This window comes from Hyperolius riggenbachi, chromosome 4 (assembly GCF_040937935.1).
Source record: "Hyperolius riggenbachi isolate aHypRig1 chromosome 4, aHypRig1.pri, whole genome shotgun sequence".
Lineage (NCBI taxonomy): Eukaryota > Metazoa > Chordata > Amphibia > Anura > Hyperoliidae > Hyperolius > Hyperolius riggenbachi.
Genome location: NC_090649.1, coordinates 81,558,375 through 81,578,345, shown reverse-complemented (window position 1 = coordinate 81,578,345; position 19,971 = coordinate 81,558,375). Strand labels below are relative to the sequence as shown.

General features: G+C 45.2%; 1 protein-coding gene across 1 annotated transcript in view; it reads right to left on the bottom strand.

Annotated features, from left to right (window-relative positions):
* The window catches only part of LAPTM4A (lysosomal protein transmembrane 4 alpha), a 71,518-nt gene that overhangs the window by 19,663 nt on the left and 31,884 nt on the right, over positions 1-19,971 (bottom strand). The window contains exon 2 of the mRNA XM_068279076.1: positions 1,980-2,100. Coding sequence (XP_068135177.1) covers positions 1,980-2,100 — 121 coding nt within the window. The remainder of the gene's footprint in view (positions 1-1,979; positions 2,101-19,971) is intronic.

Below are 19,971 nucleotides of genomic sequence, written 5' to 3'. Positions count from 1 at the left end.
CAATACAAAGACTATTTTAGCCCAAGAACTGACAGGTGGTCTTAAGGGGGTTAAAACACTTAACGCCAATGGGCGTGACCAAGGCGGCAGCCCCAGGACACTGCTGTCCCCCTGGGAGGCAGAGAAGTGATCAGCTGTCATGACAGCCGATCACAGCGATTGGCTGGTGGAGGAAGGGAGGGGGTCTAGTAAAAAAATAAAATAAAAATTATATTAAAAAAAAAAACCCAAACATCCTGGGAGCGATCATTGTCCACCAACAGAGAGCTCTGGTCACTAGTGGGGTTTAAAGAGACTCTGTAACAAAAATTTCAGCCTCATTTCTTCTATCCTATAAGTTCCTATGCCTGTTCTAATGTGGTCTGGATTACTGCAGCCTTTTCTAGTTGCACCGTCTCTGTAATAGATCTAATCTTTTCTTGTCAAGCCTTGTTGAGACAGAGGAAAGTGCGCTCTCTGCTGTGATAGGGAGAAGTTATGCACGCCCCCTGCAGGCTCTCCTGTGTGTGTATAAGTCACAGGCATGTCTCTGCTTACAGCCAGCGCCTCTGCAAGGCTGGTGGAGCTGAGACATTTCAAACAGCTGTGAGGGCAGAGAGATCAGTGCAGAGCTCAGACAAGCAGCTAAGGCAACATGTGGTAGTAACATTCCAGCAATCAAGTCACATTTCAGAGGAGCTTCTGCAAATGGGCACCTGCTCTGATGATGTATTTCCTGTTTGGCGGCCATCTTCATTGTTTACAAAAACAATGAATAAAACAGTGATTTTATCACCAGGAAAGCAGCATGAGCGGCGAAAATGTCACAGAGGGGGCTGGGAGAAGACAACAAACAGGCTGGTATGTTTGTTTTTGTAAGATTTTCACGGTACAGATTCTCTTTAAGCCCAGGGTCCTCAAGAGGTTAATGCACAATACCTGCCCATCACTACAAATACTAAGTACAGCTGCACCAGTCCCGGATACTCACTGCTCTGTGCTAGAGATGCGAAGTTCGGATCTTTTCAATGATCCAGATGATTCGAATCGGATCATTGAAAAGATCCAGATCTGTGATCCGAATCTCGGATCATTTTACAAGGGAAGCATTCGGGGGTGAAATGACTAGCAGGACAGGAGAAGGGGAGGGGGGTGGACATGGACACACAGAAAAGGGGAGAAGATGGACAGAGGGCAGCAGGGAGTGGACAGAGAAGGGAGGAGGGACGAGCAGAGAGCAGGTTTGTTTGCACACAATACCCACATGCTGCAATCATGCTTTACATATATTTCACCTATATGTTTATCTGTATACTCCCAACTCCCATTCCCCAAAGCATTCCCAGAAGTAAAGTGCAGCTGTATAGAGAGGGTGCAGGAGGATCATATTGCCCTGCAATCACAGTGCCTGCCCTGTCCTAGCCCAGCATGCTGCCTGTAACGTTACTGAGCTGTGCCAAAAGTTTCCAATTTGTTCACTGTGCACAACTACGGAACAGACAGCCTATAATGAGCAGCACATTATAGCCAGTATGTGTGCTCTACACATATCTGGCAGTGGCACCGATGTCCCCTCTCTCTCATCTACCTGTCCCTGTGCAAGGCTGCCTCCCCTTCAACAGATCGATCCATCTCTGCTCTGCTTCCAGGACCCGCTGCGAGGGGGGCGTGTCGCTCCTGGCCCTGCCCCCTTTGCGATCCGAATCACTCATTTGGATGATTCGACTCACAAAATAGATTCGGATCAAAGATCCGAATCGTTCATGATCCGGACAACACTACTCTGTGCACAGATGCCAGCTTTAGCCTGGCTGATCCCTATATAACTACAAACGCTATGCTGAACAAAGCTTGTGAAACTAACAGTATGTTTGGCTACACCCACGCATGTCCTGGTATATGTGCCTATTACACATGACTCAGCCTGCACACGCTTTCATTAGCTTTCCTATAACACGGACACGCATCTCAACAGGCACTGCAAGATGTCAGAAACTCACCGGCAACTCTCTCAGAGGCATAATAGTTTCCAATAACTTCATACTGGATGTCAACTGCTGGCACTGTGTCTGGATGTGTGACTTTCACTGTCAGGAGAATGCCCATCAGCAAGTTCACCACCTGGAGGCACAAAAACACACACAATAGTTAAAAGAGGCCCTGTAGTGACATACAGGTAGAGTAAAAGGCTGTACATTGTCAGAATACCCACTTTAGTTTCCCTTTAAAAAGGAATTACAAAAATTGGGGTGGGGGATACTGGTTTAGCACAACTTGAGTTCTCCTTCAACTTAACTGGGAAAATTGTTAATTATCCTGGTTTCAGCATCAGAAAAACTTCCTATGCCTATATTGGTATATAGCTCCACCCTTCCAGTGAGGCCTAGTCTAGGCTGTTTAGCTATGCAGAAAACTGCTCCCCCAGAGCATTCTATTTGTACTGGCTTTGGAAGCTCAGTAATTAAATATTCTGCAAAGCTGCACCTGACAGGACTAAAGATCTTGCTGCCAGACCCAGAGGCTTCCCCCTCCCAGGGTAAATACCCCATAGGGACACTTTTTTCATTACAGGTGTTCTTTCAATAATACCAGTTGAACAGTATCCTACTGATCTTTCATGTATCAATCTAACATGTGCCTTATCCAGTCAGCTTTCAGTCAGAACATCTGATCTGCATGCTTGTTCAGAGTCTACAGCTAAAAGTATTAGAGGCAGAGGATTAGCAGGACAGCCAGGCAATCTGCATTTCTTAAAAGGAAATACATATGGCAGCATCTATAAGCCTCATCTACACGGTGCAATTTTCCATCAGATAGATGGATCTATTAGATAGATCTAAGAAGAAATTGCATCGTGTGTAGATGTCCAAATTGTTTCATATCAATTTAGTGATAGATCTTGCTGTGATAAGTACCCAAAATCGATTGCAAAATCTAACGCAATCCGATTGGAAATTATCTAATAGATCCGATCGGACAGAAAATTGTACGATATAGATGAGGCTGTAGGACTGTTTGTGCTGGCAGGGGCACAATTTTCCCAGTTAAGTTAAAGGAGAACTCAAGATGTGCTAAACCAGTATCCCCCACCCCAATTTTTGTAGTTCGTTTTAAAGGGAAACTGAAGTGAGAGAAATAAACAGATGCAAAGTGTCTTGGGCTGTTTGGAGCTCCACCTGCTGGTCACAGGTGGTAAATGTGACATTTTCATAGGAGAGATTTCACATGAATAAGAGCCCGTACACTCGCTCAACCAAACTGCCTGATTGTCTGACTTTAGTCTGTTTCAGACTATTGGACGACAATCAGGCAGTGTACGCATACAAACGACTTGATGAGCGACTAACAGGCGTTTTCCACGATCCATTCACACGACAGTTGGCCTGATATCCTGCAGTTGATGCATGTGTACAAGACGTTTGAACGACTTGTAAATGACTTGTACTTGTTTTGAATGTGTAGTACTGTGATCTGCAAACTTGCCTCTCCAGCTGTTAAAGTGAACCAGAGACGAAGCCCCCTCATGTATTTTACCATATATATCAGTGGGAACATTAGAGAAAACACCAACCCTGCTATTTTTCATCCATCACTTCTCAGCCTGCTTGTTATCAGCCCTGATAAAATCCCTCATTGAGCATTGAGTCTGGCTTTGCTCAGGAATCATTATAGCTGAGTCATTATAGCAGAGCCAGAAGGGGCAGGCTTGGGCTTGAAAAGACAGCGAAGACAGACTCAGCTATAATGATTCCTGAGCAAAGCCTGACTTAATGCTCAGTCTGGGAATTGATCAGGGCTGATTAGAAGCAAGCTGTGCAGTGAAGAATGAAACAGAGCAGGGTAGGTGTTTTCTCTAATGTTCCCACTGATATACTGTATATGGTGAAATACATGAGGGTGCTTCGTCTCTGGTTCACTTTAAGGAACTGCAAATCCCACAATGCATTTGCCTTTATGAATCATGACTGCCTGTTAGACTACAGCAATGCATTGTGGGACTTGTAGTTCCTTAACAGCTGGAGAGCCAAGTTTGCAGAAAACTGGTGTAGTCCATCGTTCCGCTTGCGTGCGCAGTGTGTAAATGAGTTGGTCGTTTATCTGTCAGGACATACAGGTCATGTGGGTGATCGTGCGCTAGTTGGACGTGTGTACATAGCTTAACAAGCCAGTGACTCAGAAGAAAAGGTGTATTTTCTGTGATATGTGCAGTTTCCAAGCAACAATCTTTAATCAGCAACATAATAAAGTGGAAATAAAAACACCAACATGCTGAAACACAAGGTCAAACAATACAACCAAAGTAAACCCATTTTATTTCACATTCCTGGGAGCTGCATATAAACCAAAGTCCCTGAAGCTCATGTGACTAACTGGCAGTGTTATAATGCTACGTACACAAAGAGGCAGATGTTTGAGATTAGAACTGCTTTTTTTCCCTTCCATATCAGGTTCTGACTCACATTATATCACAAATTTATCTAACGAAGGCGGGTCGCTACAACCACCTCACACACATGCAACCAGGAACAGGAAACCAGCAGGCCATACACATTAAAGAGACAATGTAAGAAGACTCGGGAGGGGGCAAGCCTCTGGATACTACTGAGGCTTCCCCCGTCCTCCTCTGTCCCACGGGGGTCTCGCTGCAGCCCTCCGAACAGCGGCCTGACAGCCTGTTCAAGATTTACCTTTACAGGCTCCAGCGGGGGCGCTGTTGCGGCTCTTCTGCGCAGTAGAGCAGCCTGACGGCGATCGGCTATTTCCGCCTATCTCCGTGGGAAGGAGTGGATACTGCGCCTGTGCTGGAGCCAAAACGTAAATATTTACGTTGTCGCTGCCGCTCCGGGAGGATTTTCTCCGCCACCGCGGGGCTGAGAAGGACGGGGGAAGCCTCAATAGGATACGGAGGCTTTTCGTTACAGATTTTCTTTAAATTCGAATAAACCTTGCGCTGCCTCACAGTCCACTAAAAAGGAGAAGTCCCCAACTGCACAGACTGCAGGTTGGGGGACTTCTTTTTAGTGCACGGTGAGGCAGCGCAAGGTTTATTCGAACTGATTGTAATATCTGTATGTTGGAGTGTGGAGCGCGCTGAGACATCCATTTCATACACGTCATGCCTAATGAGCTATGCCTTTGCTCAGATACGAGTGAGTAATAATGCCATTTGTCCACAGATGCTGCAATTAAAATCTGAATTTTACTCTACAGTTGGTGTAGCGGGATTCTTCCTTCGAATTGAAATATCACAAGTTTAATGCATGTACAATTCAGTATCAGAAAATGTTAGTTTTTGCAGCGGACAGCTTTGGGGGTGTGGGCATTCTTAAGGTCTATACCAATGGGAAGAAATTTGTCTTGATTTTTTTTTTCACGATGAACGTTTTTTTTTGCGATATTGCATAACATCTTTTAGAAAAAAAAATTAAACCGTGTTTACCAACAGCAGATTACCTGCGACAATCGCTCATTTTGAACGACCGTCATGACGGATCACATCACGGACAATCGTTACGTTAATGGACTTTAGCAAAAATTAGCACTGTCCTTAAATAATGTATTTGCTTCCTATCATACGTTTTTGCATTCAGCGATTTAGAGAGATGGAACAGGAGAACGATAGTTTGTCGCCGCAGACTCCCCAATCCATCTTTCATGGGTATTAACTTTAGTCAGGATCCCTAGATATGAGCCACCTTCAACTTCTTGAGCAAAGAATGCAGTTTTGGTTTTCCCTGGTGATTACAGTCAATGTGGTCTTACACTGGGCTAGCCTTCTTTATCCATCCATGGATATTTCTCTTAACAATTGTGTCCGCACTATACAAATATTTGAGTCTTTTGTAGACGGCCTCCTCAGGACTTCCTTTTTTGATCAAGAACCCAGTCTGCTCCTTGTTAAACTATAACCCAGGGGCGGTCCTAGACTTGCCACCGAGCTGGAGGGGGTAGCGGGCAGGAAGGGGGTATTGGGCACAGCGGCAGGGGGGGGGGGGGGGGAGGGCCCCCCCTCCCTCACCTGGGTCCCCCATCTGCGCTCCCCTTCTAGCTTAAGTTCAGCAGCAGCCGCCATTAGAAAGAGGCAGCGGGCAGGGATGACTCACCTCTTCCACGTTCCACCGTCGTTACTTCCTGCAATGCCGTCCACTTACAATACATTGGGCGGCATTGCAGGAAGTGACGACAGTGGAACGTGGAAGAGGTGAGTCATCCCCACCCGCTGCCTCTTACTAATAGTGGCGGCTGCTGCTTAACTTAAGCTAGAGGGGGAGCGCAGATGGGGGACCCAGGTCAGGGGAGGAGGGGGGGGGGGGGGTCCTGTTGAGCTTATGATGGAGGGGGAGCGCACATGGGGGACCCAGGTGAGGGGGGTCCTGCTGAGCTTAAGCTGGAGGGGGGAGTGCACATGGGAGACCCAGGTGAGGGAGGGGGGTTCGACCCCCCTCCCCACCGCTGTGCCCAATACCCCCTTCCTGCCCGCTACCCCCTTATGCGGCGTATACTACGCCACGGGTCGGCTAGTATCCAATAATTCAGCAACTACACACAGAGAACATCGCCAGGCAGGTATCCAATTCCTCAAGCAACATTACAGGGCCGAGGCTGTACAGATGCATTGTTAGCCTGCAGGCAAGCAACATGTCCTGTTGCTATTGGGGGGAGGGGAGCTGCATGGTTATGACGTTGTGCAGGAGTTGGGTGATTGGGGAGAACAACAATGCTTTCGGCGGTCACTAGTCGAGGTGTTAGCACATGTACCTAGCTTACAGAGAAACTGTAACCAAGGATTGAATTTCATCCCAAACCGTAGCAGATATCCCTGTTCTCAGAACAAATCTTTACCTTTACACAAATAGATCATCAGGGGGTCTGAATGGCTGATATTGTCATGAAACCCCTCCCACAATGTGATGTCAGGACCATGGTGCTGACATCACACTGTGGGAGCCTTGTTGCACTGTGGGAAATAAAAGCTATTTCTAACTGCCAAAAAAGCAGCATCTCCTTCCTCTGACATCACCTGCCAGCAGTAAAAATGTCACCATGTGATAAATGTCAGAATGTACATCAGGGAGTGGAAAAATTTTACAATGAGCAAACACTGACTAAATCATTTATACATAATTGTAAAAATTAAGCACTTTTCTCATAACGTTTTTTTCACTGGAGTTCCTCTAAGTCTTTGTTAAATAACTAGGGACAACATAATAGGACATGTGTTTATCTACAGTAGTATTTATCTAATTTTAAGACCTGATGAGGACCAGTTCTTTATTTACGGATACACAAAATTTTAGAACTGAAGGAGGGTGTACATTTTTTTTCATGACTGTATATGCAGGAAGTTGATGCATATCTACAGGAATTCCAAAAATGCGAGCAGAGCAATGTGGTAGAGATATGGATTAACGCTGTAGTACAACAGGAGAAAATCGGTCTGGAGGCACCAAACACTTTCCAAACTACAAGCTGAGACCACCCTGCTCCTGGTGACTGGAACTAGCGGAGCTTTGTGTGAGGAACTACAAACATCAGAAACATTCATATACAGCATGATCGCATAATAAAGTCGGGTATAGTAAACATTCAGTTATAGTAGACTACCTCTGCAGTTCCCGGCCAATCACCATTATAAGTCTATAGGAGCAACACCTGGTATAGTAAACTGATATAATAAAACTTATGTTTTTTGGCCCCTATGTGATGCTGACTCCGAATATAGTAAACAGTGGGCAGTGCATGCGTCATATGTCAGTGGGCGGTGCATGCGTCATATGTCAGTGGGCGGTGCATGCGTCATATGTCAGTGGGCGGTGCATGCGTCATATGTCAGTGGGCAGTGCATGCGTCATATGTCAGTGGGCGGTGCATGCGTCATATGTCAGTGGGCGGTGCATGCGTCATATGTCAGTGGGCGGTGCATGCGTCATATGTCAGTGGGCGGTGCATGCGTCATATGTCAGTGGGCGGTGCATGCGTCATATGTCAGTGGGCGGTGCATGCGTCATATGTCAGTGTGATACTCATGGTCGGCAGCTGCGAGTTGATGCCTGATAACATTTGTAAGACAAGAAGAATGGCCCCGGCGCTGGATATACAGAACTGTAAGATATAGCGTTGCCACTTCCACTTTGCAATCACCAATAAAAGTACCATCTCAGTCCTCCCGCGGGATTGTACGCACTTGGTATCTCTCTTTGTTCACAATGATGCTCCTGGTAGCGTGTGGAGTGTAGAACTGCCTACTTTTCCCTTGTAGTGCAGATCAGAGCGGGCCTACTCGCTGCACAACTAAAGCCCCATTCACACACTCAACAGCGGTCTTTTATGCAGCACAATTATCAAACAACTGTTGTTGTGAAACAAGTTGAAACAACCAGAAAAAGTTGCTTGCTATTGTTCAGTTGTATCAGTTGTTTGCACAATAGCAAGCAACTTTTTCTGGTTGTTTTAACTTGTTTCACAACAACAGTTGTTTGATAATTGTGCTGCACAAAAGACCGCTGTTGAGCGCGTTTAAGGAGAGTGAAGGAGAGTCCCTGCAGAGGTATCAGAGCCACTCGCATTACAGATGAAAGTGGCTCATTATTGGCTACATTTTGAAAAGAGACTTCATGATTGGCTCATGTGTGAACAAAGTTTTGCAGGACACGCGCTGCAAGTCCCGCCCACGCAGGTATCAGAGCCACTCACAGGAAGTGAGCGTCTGCCTCTATTCAGGGATGGCTGCAATAGACAATCACATTTATTCGTATGGTATTAAAAGACTATAATTCTCTATTATTGTGACTTAGATGAAAATCAGCTCACATTCGATGACCAATTTGTGCAAAAATCCATATAATTCTAAAGGGTTCACATACTTTTTCTTGCTACTGTATGTTATGGGCTGTAATACTGCCCAGAGCAGCAATTATTACAGTTAAAAGATAGAATTTAATAAAATTATATGTTACGCAATTTGCATGTTTGCGATCAGCTTGCAAGACCACAACTTGCAAGCGGTACGCAGAAATGCTTACAATATAATGGAACGCATATAAAAATAAAATACATTTGTACCAGTTTTAGTACAAAAATCCTGCAGAAAATATATACACCAGGGAGGTTAAAAAAAAATCAAAAAAGATCAAAGTTATTTACTGAGAGAAAATGTTTTAATACAACCAAGTTATTCACCGTATACAATATATATATTCTTTTTAAAAATCTGCAGCAATCTTGAACGCACGTGTGTGGTACCTCATACAACTTCCTCAGAGCATTCAATAAACTGAAAAATTGGATTGTTTTGTCAGATTGGAAAAAAACAACAAAATCATTTTTTGTGCTGTGAAAGTTCCTTCACGCGCTTGAGTCTTACGGGAGAAAAGCGCTTTACAAATGTTTTGTTGTTGTTATGACTGGGCTAATAAAGAGTAACTGACAGGCATAAAATCAAAAATCAATGCTTTATTTTTATATTTTAGCTGGTATACAAGTAATAAGGGTGCTAACCAGGCAAGCCAAAAGTTAAAAATCACTCTTATTTATGTTTTCCATAAAACATTCCCCAGTTTCCATGGCTTTCATTTGGTACATTGCCACACAAAGGAAGTTGCAGCCCGATTGGCTGAAGCGCTTTCCCTCCTGTTTTTCGCCTCCAGACCTCTGTTTCTCTCTGATTGGCCAATATTTCTCAATGCACTTTCCATGGTCTGAAGACTTGGAGGGGGGAAGGAAACGATACACAGACAGAGTGAGGGCTGGCACACCAAGAGCACTTCTGAGCGCTTTTTAAAAACGCTTGCACTTTGAAAAGCATTTGGCTAATGTATATTATTAATGGGATGGTGCAGACCAGAGCCATGAGCTTTTTTCTCTAAACGTAAACGTGGGTCCTGCAGCATTTTTGCTGATTTCTGAGGCTATTCAGTCTCAATGTTAAGTATAGGAAAGTGGAAAATTGCTCTGAAAAGCGCTAGATTAGAGCGATTTTCAAACAGTTTTTCTTACAGAAGCTGTTCAGTTACAGCTTAACTGTAACAAAATAGAAACACTACACCAAAACGCTCCAAAAATCGCTAGGCATGATTAGAAAATAGCTAGGCACATGCATAGAATCGCCTAGAAAAATTGCTTCAAAAAGCGCTGAGCATTTGCGATTACGCTAGCGCTTTTTGGTGTACACTGGCCCTCAGGGAGGAAATGATGTCAGGATTGGCTTCAAGATAGACACAGTCAAAATGAAAAATCCTAAGGAGAATTTTCTCTTTTTTTTTTTTACTATAGAAAAATCACTAAAATCAAAACGTGGACAGTGCAATACATTTGTAATGTTAGGGCGCGTAGTCCTGTGTGTGTACGCGCCTTAAAGCGGACCCAAACCAAACAGTTTTTTAATTCAAAATATTTAGTTGCACCACTATGACACACACAAAGATAAATAAACACTCCTTCAAGCCTATGAGCATTTCAGTGCATGCTTTTCACCCTTCTCTTTCCATAACTAGGGTTATACAGGTGGCAGCCATTAGCAATTCCTCCTTTGCTGGACACCATCTACTCCACCAGTCTGCCGGATTCTGTCCCGGCAATATGAAAGGAAGGGAGGGGTTTCCCCAATAAATGTTAAATATGTTATATTTGTCATTATGCAGTTGAAAAAAGGCTGCTATTTATTATAATTTAGAAAATAGATTTTATTTCTGAAATCTTGTATTTTTCATTTGGGTCCACTTTAAAGTGAACCTCCAGACTAAAAATCGACTCAGCAGCACTGAAAAGGCCTGGTGTTTCTGTAACAGTTTCACAACATCAGAACTTTGATTCTCTTATACAAGCCTCATTTTTAGCTTCACAGAAGAAAACTGCCCAGGCAGTTTTCCCCTTATGCTGTGCAAAGCATGATGGGATTTCTGATGTTGTTCTCGTTCTGTTTCGGTGCAATTTTTTTCTCTTATATTTTGAATTTGACATTTGAAGCCTAGCGTGTGCAGCTGGGAGGAGTTATCAGGACACAGGACAGTTGGAACTGTGTCTCATGCTCCCTGTCACCTCCTTTCAACCAAAAAGATGGCTGCCCCAATGACAAAGATGGCAGCCCCAATGAATCACAAACATTTGCCTGTTCTTTTAAAACAGGGTGGGTAAAAGATTATATTACCTATCTATTCTAATTAACATAACTAATGTAAGTTAATAACAGTATGTTTGTTTAGGCTGAAGTTCCCCTTTAAGTAGAGCAAATATTTATCTACGTATATGTGTTTTTTTTCCTGAGATAGTATGGCTGACAGCTCCTCTATAAACCACTACAATAGTATTTAGGACAGAGACAGCGCTGAAGATACTAAGTTAAAACTACCCTGGACAGTGTATGCCTCCTAATGCTGGGAATACATGATGACCTTTTTGAGCAGATAGTTTATTTCCAATAGTTCAGATCTGATTTTGATAGTTTTTCTGATCGATTATCTCATAGAAGTAAATGGAAATTGATCACAAAAACAATTGGAAAAATGATCCAAAAACAGATTGGCCACTAAATCAGCAGAAAAGAAAAAAACTCAGTGTTTTCCCAGCATTACTGCTCTGACGCAATGTTAGGTAATTTTGCTGCGACTCAGGGCCCAGCGCTGGGTGGAAACCAAGATCAAATAAGCAGTTAATAAGAAACGGGAGTGTAGTGATGGGAGATGGCAAAAGGCCATCAAGACAACCAGCCTTGTGAAAGAATCCTAACATTTCACAACTGCTCTAAGTCAGGAGATCAGCTACAGCCCAATGATTGCTTGCGTTCAGAGTGCTATTATAGTGAGAACATTTCTCCTTCCAGCTTTTGTGTAAAAGGAAAAAAAAATACTACATTTCAAGGTTTAGCTGCAGAACACGTGAGCAATGAATCATGGGAGCTAAATGATTTACTATAACCAAAACACAGAGAATGAGACCGTTCCAGTCTGTACTTGCAGTTCACCCACACCTAACCAGTCTGATCTGTTTACACAATGCAGGCCGCCTGCTTGGTAAGGTCAAAGGAAAGGTCAGTTGCAGACAAATCAAGTTCCCTCTATGTACGGGTCTAGACAGAGGCGCTTGGCATAGTACTAGACCGGTTTTTGTATATGCTCCATCTTATTGCCTGAGGAAGCGGGTCACGCCTGCGAAACGTACGTAAATAAATTGTTTTGCTGAAAATTGATCAGCATTTTCTTGTGTCTGCCCGGAGGAGGCAAGTCCACCACTACCGCCTCACTTTTAAACGTTTTAGATCTTTTTATCCTGGCGCGCCTCTGTAGCCATATGTTATACATATCCACCCTTGGAGGGGCGGTACTCCTTTTTTCCTTGTTCTACAGAGAGCAACTTCTTAACCTCCTTGACGGTAACCCCGAACATAGTGTATGTTCGGGGTAAGCCGCGCAGGAGGTTTTCTCCGGCCCTAATGGGCCGATTTGTTTAAAAAAATTTTTTTGCTGCACGCAGCTAGCACTTTGCTAGCTGCGTCAGCACACCGATCACCGCCGCCCCGTGCTCGATCGCCGCTATCCGTCACACCGCGCGGCACCCCCAGACCCCGTGCGCTGCCTGGCCAATCAGTGCCAGGCAGCGCTGAGGGGTGGTTCGGGGCTCCCCATGACGTCCCGACGTCGGTGACGTCATCCCACCATGGCGACGGGGGAAGCCCTCCAGGAAATCCCATTCTTTGAACAGGATTTCCTGATCGCCGAAGGCGATCGAAGCGGGCGGGGGGATGCCGCTGAGCAGCGGCTATCATGTAGCGAGCCCTGGGCATGATATAAGAAAAGAAAAAAAATACTGCTGCGTTGCCTCCTGGTGGAATTTTGTATACCGCCAGGAGGGTTAATCCTGAGTGGGGACAGGTCTAATCTACCCACCTGCTTTTACAGTGGTTGCCTATGCGGTAACCCTGACTTATGAGTATACTCTTTCCACACACCTTCATTTACCAGTGCATACGACACTATATTGGGCTCTCTGTGTCCCTCTTTTTGTTTCTTTTGTATGTATGGGTCTAGGTTATGCGTGATGTACAGGGTCTGCACGTCACTAGGTTAAAGAGCAGGGGTAGAGAACTTATGACTCGGGAGCCATATGTGGCTCTTTTGATGGCTACATCTGCCTCACAGACTAATCAGTAGGGGTTGATTCACTAAGTTACACTGCTCAGCACCGCAGCTTAGTGGAAGTGGAAGTGTGGAAGCGCAAGTAACATTTTCGAAGTAGGCACGCTACTGCCGTAGCATTTACTACTAAACTTACTCGCGCTACCTCCAAAACGAACGGCCGCTCCAATTGTCTCACTCTGGACCCTGTCAGGTCCTGTGACTTTGTAGGACGAGATCTCCACACTAATTGGCCCAATAGGCTGCCAGTCACTTCACAGGCAGCCTATTGGGTCAAAGTGCAGGGATCTTCTTCTACAAAGCGAATCAACCCCCAAGATTGCTAGCTAATTGTACAAGCTATTAGTCAGTATTTCTCCTGTCTTGCTCTCGGATAAATTGCTGATGTTGCTGAAACTTCCGCTGCCCGGCGGATCAACTGTACATATCAACATGGCAACAGGGACGTGTGTGTGTGTGTGTGTGTGTGTGTGTGTGTGTGTGTGTGTGTGTGTGTGTGTGTGTGTGTGCGTGCGTGCGTGCGTGCGTGCGTGCGTACCCGGAGTTGGCAATTTCATAAACTGAGGAGTCTGATGTTTTTGTAGAAAATCCACAGCCCTGGTAAGTATTACACTAAGGAGTCGGAGCCATTTTGGGTACCCGGAGTCGGAAGATTTGTGTACCGACACCACAGCCTTGGTGCATATATTAATTTATTATGTGTGATTTACGGGGTCTGCACGTCACTTTGAAAAAATAATAGTACACACACAAATTTTGGTGAGCTTGTGCAAATTGTAGCCTCTTTTTCCTATTTGTAGCGGATATGAGAGGTACCCGGTGGGGTCTTCTGCTGTTGTAGCCCATCCGCCTCAAGGTTGTGCGTGTTGTGGCTTCACAAATGCTTTGCTGCATACCTCGGTTGTAATGAGTGGTTATTTCAGTCAATGTCTTCTATCAGCTTGAATCAGTCGGCCCATTCTTCTATGATCTCTAGCAACAACAAGGCATTTTCAATTTTTTTTGAAGAAAATCTTATTCAGTGGTGCTGGTGACATCTGACTACAGAGCAATGCCTTCCTGTGTTACCTAGTGGTTGTTTGGCACAGGGAAAGTGGCCAGATCACTATTTACACAGAGCTGCTGCCATCACTTTCATTAAAGGTCAATGCAACCCTGAAAAAACACACACACACACACACACACACACACACACACACACACACACACACACACACACACACACACACACACACACACACACACACACACACACACACACACACACACACACACACACACACACACACACACACACACACACACTACAACCCTGAAGTCGGCGCTATAAACATACTAAAAAATTAATAATGTAGCGAGAGGATATTGTCATTCTGCCTGACACCAGATTGCACAGGAAGCCAAAAAACTGACAGGTCTACTATTGGAAGCTGAAGGGAAACCCTCTTCCTGTTTGTTGATTTCTCTGCTGCAGCTGAAATGATCCATCTTGTTTCCTGTAGCATCACCAGCTGGGCTTCAGTAGTGAGGGAAAAGGTAGAACAGGGCAGAACAGATCCCAGGATTTCCTGTTTTTGGATTGGACAGACTGGATCATAAGCTTCAAAGTAATTGGTCAGTCCCTGGTTCAGAACCTCTATCAGGCTTTTATTGCTACCTGACCCAAAATAAGGCTTGCTTTAAAGTGGAGCTAAACTCAGAACTTCTTCTCTGCTCCAAAAGATTAGCCAAAGCAGAAAACCTTTATGTAAACAAAACAAAAACAAAAAATCTTCATTACAATTTATGGAAATCCTAAAAAAAAAATAAAAATAAAAGACCAAAGTTTTAACTTTGTTTCACTTTGAAGAAAGCACTGAAAGGGTTAATACTCAGTGTTTACTGTATGGGGAGAGCTGCCTTGGCAGAGCTCCTGCAGTCTGTTCACAGCTGCTGATAAGAACTATATTACAGGATGTTCTCCTCAGCCCCAATGCTGGGAATACACAGGACGTTTCCGTGGCTCGATTCTGCCGCCCGATCGATTCCCCGCTCGCGATTCGCTTATCTTCTGCTCTTTTTCCTTATCTTTTTCCATTGTCCCCCATGCGGTATCGAGCGCGGAATCGATCGGGCGGGAGATCGGACATGTCGGAAATTATCAATCGAGCCATCTAAATACTGTGTATTCCCAGCATAAGACACAATGGAGTGAGCACTATGGCACCTACTGTATCTATACTCCGCCAACCTAATAGAACCTAATATTACAGCTCTGTGACTATATGGCAGATAATTTGCTCCTAGTAAGCCGTCCGAATGTAAAATATTGTACAATGCTCAAACATACAGTTTTAACATAACATTTTAATATTTAAAGCGGATCCGAGATGAAAAACTAACTAGAACAAGAAACTTGTCTATATAAACTATATAACTTGTCTATGTCTTATCTAAAGTTTAGATAGTTAACACAGCAAATCTAGCTGCAAACAGCTTCAATAGAATATGATTATTTCTTCCTGTGATACAATATCAGCAGCCATGTTTGTAAACATTACACACAGGCAAGCTTATCTGCATCAGAACTCGGCCTGTGGAAAAAAAAAAACCTAATCCCCCTCCTCCTCCCCTCTGAAATCTCTGGCTAGTAACACCTCCGCCTCCTGCCCAGACTGAGCTCCCATAAGCCCTTGCTACTGTCTGAAAATGCCAAGGCTCTCTGAAAGACTGTGGGCGAGGCATGTTTAGTTTATAGGGAATTACAGTATTAAAACAAAAAAAGTATTTGGCTTGAGGAATGCCCTATAAACAATAGGAAAGGAACACAATTATGCAATGAGTAAAAGTTCATCTCGGATCCACTTTAACACATTTAAAAAAGCACTGCAGTATTATAGAAGGAAATCTACAATGGCTCAGATGGGAGTGCCATATTAAAGCTACGTGCATACGCAAGAAAAATGTCACCTAAAAGTGATCACTTCAGACAACCTTTTCCATAAAGAGGAACAGCTGTTTCATCTAGGCTGAGCACAGGCCATGCCCATTGTTCTCAGCCTTACAATTCCTGCTTCATAGTGTAATTACTCCCCCCCCCCCCCCCCTCCATAGCAACAGAATACATCACTGACCTTGACAACGCATCTGTACAGCACTCGGCAGAGAAATGTGGCTCTAGTGACAGTCCTGATCCCTTCAGGTGATTGTGCCTATACAAGGTGCGCCCCCAACCCCACTGACGACGGTCATCAGTAATCTATCCTGTGGGATCAAATCATCTCTTCCTAATTCAGTAAGGAGTTCTTGGGCAAGACTCCCCAACAAGGCTACTGCCCACTGAGTGCGCTCTAGCGGCTGCCTCACAAGTGTTTTGAGTCCGACAGGAGAAAAGCAATATACAAATACTGGAATTATTAAATCTTTGTTGTAGTCCCTGAAGTAGGGCACCTCCCACTCCCCCCTCTTTAGAACAGAACAATGTGTCTTTGTCCAGGAACATTCACAGAAGGACCTTTATAGTAACAACTATTGGCAGCTTTACAGAATCCTGACTTTTCACTGAGAGACTATATTGAAACCGTGAAGTAATTTCGGGTACTTATGTATGACATCAACCTAACAACTGATTTGAATCCCTGGAGAGAGATACCTTTATCACAAGATAATTAACCTGCCCTTTCTGATTAGGTCATCGGGCTAAAGGGGCCCATAGACTGGTCGACTGCCACCAAAATCGACCAACAGATCCCTCTCTGATCGAATCTGATCACAGAGGGATCTAATGGCTGCCCATACATTGCACACAGATTTGAATAGATTTCAGCATGAACCTATGGAGCCGCCACTGCCGCCCCTGCTCCCCCGGCCAGCCACAATAATATCACCTGTCCGCCGGCACGAGTCCCCGTGATCTGTTCAGTCACAATTCTTCCGGCGTTCTCCATGTCCCCTTCAATTCCAGTCTCGTCCTGTGCCTAAGAAGAGGGCGCTCTACTGTTTGAACTCCGGCTTGTCGCAAGACGCTACAGGAAGTGACGAGGACATAGAGAAGGCGGCCAGTCACAAGATGTAAGACTGAACGGATCCAGGGAACTCGCGCCAGCCGGACAGGTGATATTCCTGCCGCTATGCTGCATCGGTCGTCGCTGAATGGAACGCAGACCCGCGGGCGACATTTTACAGCGGGACCAATCAACTGAATTGTTCGATGTCGGGTGGTAATCGGTCAGCGTTTGTGTTATCAATTTCACAGCAGATTCAATCACAGTGATTGAATCTGCTATATAATCGGTGGAAATGCGAGTTAGTGCATGGGTACCTCAAGACCCCGCAACCAAATATACTGGATTTACCACAACACAAAATCGGATGGTAAACGTATCCTAGGTTATTAATAGAATGTGTTCAGATTGTCAATCGGGAACGCACAGACTGCAAATGCAGGATCCCGAGCGGCTGCATTTTTTCAGCAACCCTATTGCGATAGTGCTGTAAACACTGCACTAGAAGCCTATGGACAGTGTTCTGCTCCCACTAGGCCAAGAGCCGCACAGAAAACGCAGACAAGCTTGTGCAGTGGATTTGGTTCCGCCACCGCTGGCACCCGCCGTTTGGTCCAAAGCAGATCGGAGACCAGCAGAAGCATGGGGCACCCCATTGGTGTTCAATAAACTAATAGGAATCCTGCTTCAACAGAGAAAATTCTCATATGTTCATGGTGGACCAAGGTGAATCCTTTTTGTTGCTAGGTAGGACTCCTGTTTTTTTTTTTTACATATATATTTCCAGTCCGTTTAAACATATGTCAAAAAACATGTCCTTCCTTCCTGTGTGTTTCTATTGGATAAGGAGGTCTGCAAAGATGACACTGAGGGGAGGAGCAAGCAGTAGGCAATCCGCTTTGGCATGAGTTCTGTGTGCAAAGTTCTCCGTGTGAAGGGAGATCAGTTTTTGTATTGCCTTTCATTGCCTCCGCGGAGATCCGGGCTCCAGAAAAAGTGCAAAGTCCGGACTCTCCGTTCAGTTTTCATGCACGCATCCCACGAATCCGTTTGTTGACCAGAGTGAAGACGGCCGCTATTTTTAATAATGGGATCCATGACTCAGTTTTTGCCCGCGTCAAAAAACATACAACACTGGTACGGTTCCTGAACAAGTGAGAACCGGCCCTAAGCGATGTGAACTCAGCAGGTGGAAAAAAGGCAGGCATGTGGTCGACGCATCCTGAGCGGATGTTTTTACCGCACTATTTCTGCATCTGCTGTGATGGCAGTGTGAACCAGGCCTAATACACAAGTACCTTATTTTGTACTGAAAACCACCCTCGCACTGTAGTGAGAGCCAGCAGAACTGGTTCCTTAGCCTTCTCCGTGTATCACTGGTTGCCTGGTGACATAGGAGGAAGCATTTTTACATGAAAATCCTGCTGTGGGAAAGGAGGATTGTAAAATGCAGCCAATAACCTGTAGAGGTGACTGTACTGACCTATAGATTCAGAGTCCCACAACGTGTGTGTTTGTCTTCACAAGCTGCCTATATCCTGCCTCGTCAGTCACCATATGCAAAGCCAACCATTTGCATGCCAGTGTACTTTGTCAGTCTAGGAAAGGAATCCTGATTATTTAAAGAGAATCTGAAGTGAAAATAAACTTATGATATAATGAATTGTATGTGTAGTACAGCTAAGAAATAGAACATTAGTATCACAGATATGAGTCTCAGTGTTTCCAGTACAGTCATCTATGCTAAAGACCTTCTCTGAGCACTCCGACCAAGCTTGGTCGGCTACAGTACTGTTCTCAGAAGCACTTATCTCAACCCGTCTCTCACCGTTTGTTTGTTAAAGACTTTACTGCAGGAAAGTTCAAAGGGTCATTAGCTCTGTTCTGTTTCATAGTTTAAAATGCAGAGTGTGATTTGTAAACTGCAAATATTAGAGAATTACTGCGCAGTACAAGGCTTTCTTGTACTGCGCCTGCGCAGTAACCTCCCGGAGATGCGAGCGGGAGCGCACACAGCCACGCAGGACGCGTGACACGCGTAATTAGACTGGGACTGGCGGCAGGGAACAAGTGATTGGAGGAGTACGGCGCCGGACATTACCGCTACAGGGGGCTAACATAAGCCCCAGATAAGTGTTTGTGTTTAATGCAGCACGCCACAGAACCCCTTTAACTCCAAACACAAACAGGGTGGATTATTCTGTTGCGTTTCCCTTGTGTTCTGTGCATGAGTACAGGTCCACTTTACCATGGAGCTGTGTTTTTATCCAGTACTGAAAGTACCTGCTCTTGCGTCCCTTGTATACTATGGAAGGCAGGCATGCTTGCACACCTATTGCACTTCCACTCATTCTCAATTTCACTTTATGGCCCATACTCACGGGCTACAGTCGCCGCAACCACTTGGCGCGTGCGTGTTGCGGCGACAGGTCGCCCGTGAGTATGGCGCGCGCCCCCCCGAACCGTCGCTCCTGTCGCCAGGCGATTGGCACGGTCAATCGCCTAGCGACAATTGCCTTTGCAACTTCGCCGCAACTGTTGCTAGTCCGCGTGTGTATGCGGACTAGCGACAGCAACCTGATAGCCAGAGAACTGAGTTTCCGGCTGGGGGGGGGGGGGGGGGGGGGGGGGGGAAACGTCGGCGACAGCTTCCGTCGCACGGCTGATCCCTCTTCCGCGTGTGTACGTGGAGGGACCTGGCGACGAGCTGTCGCCGGCCTGTCACGCACACGCTCACGTGTGCTAGCGACAGGCCACAAATGTAGCCCGTGAGTATGGGCCATTAGAAGTATACTTTATGCAATAAAGCTAGCCATACACTATATAACCTTGCCTTCGATCGGCCCGCGATCGACATTGACAAACAACCACCATTCTAG